Below are 12,154 nucleotides of genomic sequence, written 5' to 3'. Positions count from 1 at the left end.
CATTACTACAGTAGTAATGTTCGCATATTGTGTTTTATGTTGAATTCACTATTCTCAAGCATATTCTGGAAAATATATTCTAGAATAGACAAATTAACTTGAAGGGGACTGCAACTTTAATTTTTTTTTTAATTTATTACAAGTCCTAGGGCTTGGACTCAGGGCCTGGGCACTGTCTCTGGCTTCCTTTTGCTCAAGGCTAGCACTCTACCACTTGAGCCACAGTGCTACTTCTGACTTTTTCTGTTCATGTGGTGCTGAGGAATTGAACCCAGGGCTTCATGCATGCTAGGCAAGCACTCCACCGCTAAGCCATATTCCCAGAACCTGAGAACTGCAACTTTAAAATACTGAACTCTACTCTCCAGGTAACCAGTCTGCTTCTCAAGTTACTGGTCCACATCCTATAGTAAAGTTTTACAGCTTAGTTCCTGTCATAGTTTTATTATTCTTGAAATCCAAGTCCTTTATCTTATACTAACTAGTCATGGCTTATACAAAAGGAACTTATTTGAAAATTATGTATTTATATCTTGGGTAATACCTCTTGCAAACCACAGCTCAGGTTTTCCTATTTGTGTTGTCTGTTATTTTCCCAATGTGGGTTTGTTTTTTGCCAGTCCTGGGCCTTGGACTCAGGCCAAGCACTCTTACCACTAGGCCATATTCCCAGCCCTTCTTTTTAAATTGAACTACTATTACTGATTTAATAAGTAGTGCCCATATGAGTGGAGCACTGAGGAAAACCTATGAACGCTACCAATATTGTTGCTACTCCCAGGATGGTTAGGTTTCCTGGTAAATGTGATGCTTTTAAATTTACACACTAGTTTCCAACTCTATTACACTATGGTGACAACACATGACCTGGCTGCTTCCTCAAATTCACTAAAGATTTTTGAGCCAGTGTACATTGATTCCACCCAGTAATTTTTCAGAAACACTTACTGGTGATATGCTAGGTTGACAGCATCTGTTTCCCATTTTCATTGCTATATAACTTAGAAATAAGACAATTTATGAACACAGGTTATTTTTGTGACTTTCATAGTATTATAAATGACCAATCTAAGAAAAATGCTAAATTCAGAAAGCAATTTTCAACTAAAATGCTTAATATCTTTTCACTGGATAGGTAATACAGGTCACTTAATCCAAGTTTTAATCTTACCCTGAAAAGTCAGCAGAATATTGTCCATAATCAAAGATATAGACTCTAGTAATTTGGCACACGGTGAGATATCCCAAAGCAAACACAAAACAGCATCTGAAAAGCAAATGGAAACTGGGTTAGTGAACCTAAGAGATTCATTTGGTAAAGAACACATTTTCAAGTAATTTAATAACTAAATGATATGGCTTAGTAATTAAATACTGCTTGATTTACCCTACAAATAACTAGATTTAATAAATACTACCTCACTTATTTAACTATTACTTTATTCAATTTTTTTAAAAGACATCCACACAACAAATTGCCCATTTTTAAGTCCTGATCACAAACATTAAAATACGATTTTTGGTACTTGGTCTTTTTTTTTCTTTTTATCAATTCCTGCTTACTAGAAAACAAAATTTACCATGAAAATATCTGGCTCAAAAATACACTAAGAGGGCTGGGGATATGGCCTAGTGGCAAGAGTGCCTGCCTCATATACATGAGGCTCTGGGTTCGATTCCCCAGCACCACATATACAGAAAATGGCCAGAAGTGGCGCTGTGGCTCAAGTGGCAGAGTGCTAGCCTTGAGCAAAAAGAAGCCAGGGACAGTGCTCAGGCCCTGAGTCCAAGCCCCAGGACTGGCCAAAAAAAAAAAAAAAAAAAAAATACACTAAGAATCCCTTAGCTTTGATGTGAACATATTTTGATGAACTCGTATTTTGAACTAATAATGCTTTGAAAAGCACGTTGTCAGTTATTTAAAATCATGCATCCCTGGGTGTCGCGCGCACTTGGATCAGGCAGTACTTACACTTCACTGTCTTATTCTAGTGTCTTCCAGAAACAATGTTTGAGATAGTGTTATATTAAAACATAGTGTGGAAAAATAATTTACACTCAGTAAGACAATAGAAACTTAGAAATATAATCTAGGATTTGGAACAATATATGAGATGAAAGCTGCAGTGCAAACTACTGGGTAGAGGTGGATCGCTGGAGAAAGGTGAATCCCTGAAGAGAGGAGGATTACTACTGGGGAGAGGTGAATTGCTAGGGAGGTGGACTGCTGAGGACAGGTGGGCTGCTGGGGAGAGGTGGCTTGCTGGGGAGAGGTGGATTGCTGGGGCAGTGGATTACTGGGGAGAGGTAGATTGCTGGAGAGGTGGATTGCTGGAGAGGTGGATTACTGGAAAGGTGGATTACTGGGGAGGTGGATTACTGGGGAGAGGTGAATTTGCTAGGGAGGTGAACTGCTGAGGACAGGTGGGCTGCTGGGGAGGTGGATTACTGGGGAGAGGTGGATTGCTGGGGAGAGGTGGATTGCTGGAAAGGTGGATTACTGGGGAGAGGTAGACTGCTGGGGAGAGGTGGACTGCTGGGGAGGTGGATTACTGGGGAGAGGTGGATTGCTGGAGAGAGGTGGATTACTGGAGAGGTGGATTACTGGGGAGAGGTAGACTGCTGGGGAGGTAGATTACTGGCCAAGTAGAGAGGAGGGTATTTGTAGTATGCTTTCATCTCATGCTACAGTGATTCTTAAAGATTTAAAGGTAAAATATAAAATCACACCAAAGAACTGTATTCAAATGTTCTCCAACTGAAAGACTTTCCACACATAAATCATCAAAGGGAAAACAATGTATTTGATTAAACTAAAATCTTAAGCTTGCCATGAAGGCAATTCAGCTGGTTTTATGAGAAAGGTCTTAAAAACTTTGAACAAAGGAAAAAGGAGGACAGCTTCCTGATTCAAGTGGTACACAGAGAACATTTTTTTATAATCACTGCACCTGACAAAACACGATACATGTGCAGATGTATTCACAAAATGCTGACATATCAGAAGGAATCATTTCTAAAAATCATCTGGAAGTCTGTATTCTCCAAAGATGTTCACACTACTATTTCCCATGCCATAGGCTCTTCTGCACACTGATCTACTACTTCCCAATCAAGAAGAGCCTACTTCTACAAGCACTTTGATCGTTGCTTGGCCTTCTAACTGTACTAGCTAGTAGGTTATTCCAAAGCAATGCTCTGTTAATGCGAAGTGTAGTCCATGACTGGCCTAGAAGTTTCTTCTTGTCGTGAAAGAAGTATGTCCTGAGACCACTGTATGGGGAAGCTCTGTAGAATGAATGATGGTTGTATAGACAGACCAAGACAGAGACGGGGCTGTACAGGTGGTACATGCCAAGGAGCATCAGTCCTTGTTAGTGAAGAAAATTACATCTAAAGAAAATGTGATTATCTACCCACCTGAACCCTGAGTTCCTGAGCCACAAAAATCATAAGCAGGATAATCAATTAGTGCATCAGCCACTGTATTCTGATGTAGTGACATAATCAGAGCACAAGTTGGTAATTTCACATGGGGTGCTACTGTAACAAGCATTTTGGAAGCCAAACATAGACTGTAGATTCAGGCAACATTTAACAGCAAACATACATAAGACTCCAAGTAAAATCGCAAGGCTGAGCCCAGACCCTGACAATTAATTAACTTTTTCTCAGGAAATTTGAGCATTTGGTCTGCTTGGGAAAAATGGCTCCTTCCTTTTGCGTAGACCCCTCCTCCTTTATTCTTTCTCCGTGCACAACTGCATCCAGCATTGTTATCACCAGGTAACTGGGCATTGGCCTTTGCGGGTCATTGGGAGGTCCCCCGGCTCACAGGTCACTTCCTCATCTGCTCTGGCCACACTTCCCTCTCTCCCCTATATAATGTCTCTCGGCCATTAGTTCATGCCACACCCTAGAGTGTGGCCCTGTGGTTTGGCTCTCTCAATAAACTCTTTCTGCCTGAACCACGTGGCGGTTTCCTTTCAGCAACCCTTAACCATTGAGGTGATTTGCTTTGCTGCAACAGATTGGGATAATTCCCGAATAAAAGTGAAGTACACTATAACTATTTTTTATTTAAAAAAAGATATCCAAATCAAGGTAAGTATGTGAAAAGTGTTGAAGTGGTATCCTAACTGTGAGACAGTCTATTTTTAGATTTGGAAACTTAAATAACATTAGAACATGTTCGCTTTAAGTTAATCGCTAACTCTAGCATCATATTCACAATCAAAATCCTAAGAAGGTTTTGGTGGAATATAACTAGCTAATTTCTAACATCTTTAACATCTAGCTAAATAAACACAATGAAGACAACTTTCTCCATTCTAATAGTTAGAACACTATGTCAGGGAGACTTATAGTACCATTTCAAAAATAGATCAAAAGATTAACCAAACAGGAGACATTAAAAAAACAAATACCTCATTGTGAAAATGGGAGGTTTATTATAATGCTGACATATTAAGTCAGTGATAAGATTAATGAGGTTAAATGAGTTTAAAACCAGCTCTCATTTCAGAAATAACTTTCAGTTAACACCATACATGCAGTAAAAAAAATACCTAGTTAAGTATCCAGTCAGCTTGGCTCCAGTAGCTCACACTTGTAATCCTAGCTACTCAAGATGCTGAGATTTGAGGATCACAGTTAGAAGCCAGACTGGGAAGGAAAGTTCATATGACTCTTATCTCTAACTAAACACCAAAAAGTGGAGATGAGGTTCAAGTGACAGAGTGCTAGCTAGGCTTGAGCAAAAGAAGCTCAAGGACAGCATTCAGGCCCTGAGTTCAAGAACCAGCAAAAAGAAAATCTAGTCAGGTGTCAAAAACAATGCCATGATAATAATAACAAACAGAAAAACAATCTCTTCAAAATCTTGGACTTGAGATAACTTTATAGGCACAACAAAGTCACAAATGCCTCAAAGATGAAATCTGACAAATATTTATTACATAAACATCAGATACTTCCATATGAAAAGTGACAAAACAAGAAGTTGTATCTGAAATTATTTACTACATATACTAAAAAAGAAAAAACATCCCCAACAAAGAAATTGTACCAATCAATAAGATTATGAATTCAAGTGGAAAACAGATGAGAAAAATAAATGAACAAATTAAGGAAAAAACTGTAACATCCAATTCATTTAGAAATATGAGATTCAGGCAAGAAATAAGCAGGAGTGATTTGAGAAAGCAGATCAGAATGATATTTATCTAGCATACAACAGAAAAAGTTTATAAGTAGACAATATTAGGTTGGCCAGGGAAAACAGGCTGTCTCCAACATGGTTGATAGAGCTGAAATTTTAAGTCTTTATTGAGTGGGTGATTTTTCAATACACATTGGAATTTGTACATACTCTTTGAACTGACAATTTTACTTTATTTCATTTATTACAGATATGAAAAAGCTATGGAATATAAAGGCTTGTCAGGTTATGGTGGAAATACTATACAATGTTGTACTGCTGAGCTACTGAACAATTCTTCCCAACTAGACATTCAGGGTCTTCAGTTAGTATAGTAGCTTTCAATCGCACCACACTGTGGAGAAAACACATCAAGATGCAGACATAGGCAATGACTTTTTGAATAGAACTCCAACAACTCAGAAAATAATAGCAAGAACTGACAAATAGGATTACATCAAATTTAAAAAGTTCTCCACAGCAAAGGTAACAATTACCAGAATGAAGGGACAGCCTACAGAATGGGAGAAAATCATTGCCAGCTACACGTCCAACTGAGGATTGATATCCAAAACATATAAACACTCAAAAGAGACTAAATCTAACCAATAAGTGGACAAATGAATCAAACAGACATTTCTCAAAAGAAGCACAAATGGCCAATGAATACATGAAAGAAATGTTCAACATCTTTAGCGTCAGGAAAATGTAATATATTTCCCAGTTTGAATGGCTACAACTTTAAGTGCTGGGGAAGATGGGTGAAGAGGTGAGTAAGGAACAAAGGTACATGGAATCCAACTCCTTGTATACTGTTGGTAGAAATGGAAATTAGTCCATCCACTATGGAAAGCAGCATGGTGGTTCTTCAACAAACTACAAATAAAACTACTATGTGGATCCAGCTATACCATTCCTGGAAATATATGCATATGTACATATGAAAATATGCTATAGAGATAGCTACATCTTTGTTGGAACACTGTTCATAATCGCCAAGTTATAAAATCAGCTAAGTGACCATCAACAGATGAAGAGATAAAGAAAATGTGATTTACAATAAACAATGGGCTTTATTCAGCTATAATAAGACAATACTGGGGGGACTTTTTAAAAATTTTATTTATTAATTAAACAGAAATTTTTTGATAAGGTGTTGTGCAAAAAGGGTACAGTTACATAGTAGGGCAGTGTGTACATTTCTTGTGATATCTTACACCCTGTTTTTCTTTCCCTTCCCTAAGTCAGGCAGACATATATATAATACACAATGTACCAAGAACATATAGAGTAGCCACGTGGCCTACGCCAAAGAAAATTCGCCTAGGACTTTAAATGTAATATCGACATTAGACAATATGTCGACAGTAGTCTTATATGAACGTACATACATAGCTTTTGAGCTATTGTATTCCACTGAGAGGTCAATTTTTGACCTTTATATGTTGAGTAGTTGTTTGGTTTTAGTTACATAATATTGGGTCGCTGACCCAATCCTGTGGGAAATACCATTTGACAAGCAGTTTTTGGTTTCACAGACCTGGTCTCTACTCTGGGGGGACTTTTGTCTCTAATCCTAGCTACTATCGAGGCTTGGATCTGATGATCACAGATCAAGGCCAACCGAGGTATACAAATCCTCAAGACTCTTGTCTCCAATTAACTAGCAAAATGATAGACTGAAGGTGTGGAGTATGTGGTAGCACATTAGTCATTAGCAAGAAAAAAAATCCTAGTAAAAGTGAATACACACACACACACACACACACACACATTGAAGTAGAGAAGAACTATTTGGGAAGAAGGGAGTAGTGGAAGGGGCAAGTCAGGGTAGTAGAAGGGTGATCAAAGTACATCATATGCATATATGAAGATGTCACAATGAAATAAATCATTACAATAAAGAAATACCAATTAAAATATTATTAAAGAAAAATCTCATTCAGTTAAAAAAAAAAAGAATCTTATCATGGTGGAAATGCTTACATGATTGAAATTGACAAACTAAAAATCTGACCATTTAACCAAGATTGTAAACTAGAGTCTGTGGGACAAATCTCACCCACTCTCTATTTTTAAACAATCAGTAAATTCTTACTTGGCTAAATGATGCCCATGTGGTATGTTTGCAGCCTATGGATACTTTCGCCTTATAGCTACAAAAACAGTGTGGCCCTGGAGGCAGAAAATATCTATCTACCATTGGCCCTGTATAGAAAAAGTTTCCTGACCTTAATTTAGTATTAAAGTGATGACAGAAAACAGTAATAATACATATCGAGCCTTTAAAGTGTCACACCTGTAGCCATTATATTGTAAACAGCAACAAGAAAACCAAAAAGCATTTCATTAACAAAAATATCAACCAGCTTTCATGTTGAAACTACAGTAATTCCCCAATGACATAATCAACTACATTATTGAGTCAGACAGTGCCTTAAGCACTTGTATTGATTTCATCAATCACAGTTGAGATGCAACCAAAGTAGCAACAAGAATTTGGCAAAAGCCAATTAATTTTGTTGAAATCAATTGTCTACATAGAATTTACAATAGAGAAGTACATATTTTATTCATTTGTAAAGTATTACAAAGCTATTAAATATATAAGATTTATAATAAACATATATACTATTAATAAACATATATACTACTAACTCTCAGTATTCAGGGGGAATTGGTTACAGGAGCCCCAGATACTCAAGTCCGTGAGTGTTCAAGTACCTTATATAAACTAGCACATATTTGTACATAACCTACACTCATTCTCCTGTATACTGTAAACTACCTTGGCATTGCTTTTAATACCTAACACAATGTAAATGCTATGTAAATAGTCATTATACTATATTATTTAGGGAACAATGACAAAGAAAGACTGCATATTTCAGTACAGATGCAATTATTTTCAAATATTTCCTATTCAGTTGGCTGATCTACAGGTATGGAATTCACTGATGAGGAAGGCTGTCTGCTTATTTACATGTATATTTTCTCCAGAAAGCAGGTTAAACATTTACTGCCAAGCTACAAAATCTTTATGGGCTCTTCAAATGTGGCTGGTCTAAACTGAAATATATGGTAACTATGAAACATACCCCAGATTTTGAAGACTAAGTACAAAAAACAAAAAACAAAATTATACTTTTTAAGTGGTATTTTAGACATACTACATAAATTATTAAAAATAAAAACTGGACTAGAAATGGGGTTCAAGTGGTAGAGCATCCTCTATGAGCAAAAATGGGAGTAGAAAAGTCCCTGAGTTCAAGCTCCAGTACCAACACATTCATGTGCACACATATAAACACAGAGAAAAAAACAACAAACAAAACCAAAAGAACAATTGGTAAAATTACATCTGTGACTGATCTTATGTTACTATTGTATGTGCTAGGTTTTCCTGAACAAAGAAGTAGTGAGTGGGGTGTGGAGCAAGACAGTGTTCACTTTTCATACTTCTGCCATTCTTTCATTTGGCCTTGCACATGGATGTGATGACTGCTGCAGTCATCATCCCCACGTACGATGGAATAAACAGGCTGAGGATGGCATAACACAATAACACAATTTGTAAGTGTGTGTGCATGTGTGTGTGCTGTTGTTGTCGTCCTTGCTGTTAGTGGGGACTGAGCTACAGGACCTTACTACTTGAACCATGTTCCAAACCATGTTTTTTTGTTTTTTTGTTTTATTGTTGTGAGTTCTCTTTCACTAACCTTGCCAGACTGGTCATGAACTCATGATCCTTCAGCCTCTACTTCTCAAACAACTAAGATTCCAGCTGTTCAACATGCCTGGCAGGAGCCTGCTTCTTTACTGACATTGTTGAACTCTAACACTAGCTTTGGACAACTCTAACTCCAGAAAAAGTCCTAGGCAGTAAGTTTCTTTTCTATCTACAACCAAAAGCACTAAGTCTTCAGGAAGGCACATTGGGGAAAGTCTGTGGTTTTCACATCACTAGAGTTTTTGATTTTTAGGGTTTTAGATTTTTACATCAACAGTGAGCTTTATGTCACTAGAGCAAGTAGACACTAAGCCAATATTTGCACAGCACAGTTCTACTTTAAGGTCAATGTGTAAGCCTCATTGATTGTCCTCAAATACAATAATGTACATGCAAATAAAATCCAGACAGACCTGAACTAGACTTGAGTAACTGCCCTATGGCTCTATCCGTGTGACCTCTGATACAGCAGGTAGTTGCCCAGGGACCCTCATTACTGTGATTCCATCAAGGAGCTGCCAGCCTCTTTGTACCTGACTGGCTTATAAGTATACATGAAAACTACAACTGGTGAATAAAGCATAACACAGAGCATTGGGAAGTTTAGTGCGATATTTGCTGCTGCCACAGGTATATGTGCCACAACCATGTTTAGTTCCTAATGGGAGCTACCTTGAAGATGAAGTCAGCATGCTTAAAAGAAAGGTACAAAATTAGGGGCTGGAGATATATGGCCTAGTGGCAAGAGTGCCTGCCTCATATACATGAGGCCCTAGGTTCGATTCCCCAGCACCACATATACAGAAAATGGCCAGAAGTGGCGCTGTGGCTCAAGTGGCAGAGTGCTAGCCTTGAGCAAAAAGAAGCCAGGGACAGTGCTCAGGCCCTGAGTTCACAGCCTAGGACTGGCCAAAAAAAAAAAAAAAAAAGAAAGGTACAAAATTAGACAGAACTTGAGTTTTGGATGCTCTCACCTAGACTGAGCTATACTCTGCCTCATAAGTAGTTTCAATTCTTCCCCCCCCCCCCCATATATGTGGTGCTGAGGAATCGAACCCAGGGCTTCACGTATACAAGGTGAGCACTTTTACCACTAGGCCATATTCCCAGCCCTAGTTTCTATTCTGTTGGTGCCACTCACTGTACCACAGAATTGGGATTTCTGATGTCTGCAACAAAGCGTCCTGCTCACTATTACTAATACTAAAATTAAGCCTACAGTAAGTGAATAGCTCCAGAACAGAACATTTTCTTATGCATTAAAAAACAAACAAACATTGAATCACTGCCTCGTCTCTAAAAGTGAAACTATATTGCAAATACCTATTCATTTAGGTATCAGATTCAGAGTAGAAATTGTTCCGGGAAACACATGGTGCTCAGGGACTACTGGAATTACTAAACTAGACAAGCTGGCAAAACTGAAAAAATTCTTCTCAAGCAAGGAAAACAGGCAGTATCCTTGAAAGGTTCAAAATCCTGATAGAAATGAAAAGCAAAAACTACCAAATGGGGGCTGGGAATGTGGCCTAGTGGTAGAGTGCTTGCCCTTGTATGCATGAAGCCCTAGGTTGGATTTCTCAGCACCACATGTATGAAAAAGCTGGAAGTGGTGCTGTGGCTCAAGTGGTAGAGTGCTAGCTAGCCTTGAGCAAAAAAGAAGCCAGGAACAGTGCTCAGGTTCAGTTCAAGCCCCAGGACTGGCAAAAAACAAACGAACAAAAACTACCAAATGAATGAATACTTGGTTTTATTGTGCTGCAATCAAATTAAACTGTTAGCGTCCTGAGGCTCTCAGCCCCACATTTTACCTGTGTGATCTTTATAAAAAGTTACTCCCCACCAGATTCTGGTGGCTCACTTAAGAGGTGGAGGTCTGAGAACTAAGGTTCAAAGCCAGCCCAGGCAAGAAAGTCTATGAAACTGTTATCTCCAATTAATGACCTAAAATTTGGAAATAGGGCTGTGGCTCAAAGTGGTACAGTGTTAGTCTTGAGAAAACAAAAACAAAAACACTCAGAAACAGGACCTAGGCCCTGAGTTCAGGCCCTCTGACTGACCAAAAAAAAAGTTACTCTTCCTTTAAAGCCTGGTACACCTGCACAAAGGGCACAAAGATCCGAATACTAACTTAGATTTCTCCTTATTTGCCCATTCATCTACATGTTCTAAGATTATTTCCTTATGTACTTTTGTTTTAAGTGTCTTTATGTATTCTTTGAAAGAGAAGACCAAGAGGAATTGTGCTATCTACTTTTAAGATAAAGGGTGGTAATGTCCTAACAGAAACATTTCTGGGGGTTTCCACCTATGGCCAACAGGCCTCACTGTTCTGGCCTGTGGAGTAAAGCATCCCGTCAGGGGGAAAGAAAGCGCATGGGATAAGTGAGAGGGGAGCAAGAGGGCTGGGTATTCACACACACCCCCCCCCCACTAGGCCTCCACCTCCCAGTACTGCTACTTAGGGCACCAAGTCTTCAATCCATGGCCTTTGGGAGACACTCCAGATGCAAACCATGCTACCATGTATGTGTTTCTCTATTTCTGGGCTCCTTAGTCTGAAGAGGGACAACTTGGGAAGTATGTCACGTGTATGTATGGGAATATCACAGTGAAACCCATTGTTTTGTACAATTATTACATGCCAAGAAAAATCTACAAAACAAAACCCATGTGGTGACTGACACTTCTACATTGCCAGTGAGAACATTGAAGATCTGAACAAAGCTTGACAATTTGTGGCGTGTCTAAATTACACATGCATTTATAATGTATGTGTATGGTTATATGCACTTATTATTATTATCATTAGGTGAGACTGAAGTTTAAGGTCAGGGCCTCAAACCTACTTGGCTTAGAGCTCCATCCCTAAGCCACACCTCTAGCCCAGCTTTTTTATTTTATTTTATTTTTATTTTAGAGATGGAGTTTTGCAGATTCTTCTTCCTGGGCTGGCTTCGAACAGTGACCTTGCAGATACTAACCTCTTGAGTATCTAGGATTATATGAGCCTCTAGCACCTGGTTCAACTAAAATATTTTTATCCTATGCTTTTATAATTCCTGTCTTAGGTATTCATACAAGAAAAAGGGAAACAGATATCCACAAAAAGACTCCTAGAATAATGTTCAAGAAGGTACAGCATAGGGTTCCTCACAGCTAGAACTGTGCCAAAGGATATAAGGAAAATGTAAATGTCTTTAAGCTTAAAAAAAAAAAGAATG

At 38.4% G+C, this 12,154-nt stretch overlaps 1 protein-coding gene across 1 annotated transcript in view; it reads right to left on the bottom strand.

Moving 5' to 3' along the window:
* Window positions 1-12,154, bottom strand: part of Mboat2 (membrane bound O-acyltransferase domain containing 2) — a 112,017-nt gene that overhangs the window by 36,484 nt on the left and 63,379 nt on the right. Inside the window, exon 4 of the mRNA XM_048353456.1 lies at window positions 1,172-1,267. Coding sequence (XP_048209413.1) covers window positions 1,172-1,267 — 96 coding nt within the window. The remainder of the gene's footprint in view (window positions 1-1,171; window positions 1,268-12,154) is intronic.

Source organism: Perognathus longimembris, chromosome 8 (assembly GCF_023159225.1).
Source record: "Perognathus longimembris pacificus isolate PPM17 chromosome 8, ASM2315922v1, whole genome shotgun sequence".
Classification (NCBI taxonomy): Eukaryota; Metazoa; Chordata; class Mammalia; order Rodentia; family Heteromyidae; genus Perognathus; species Perognathus longimembris.
This window is presented reverse-complemented; position numbering and strand designations above follow the sequence as displayed.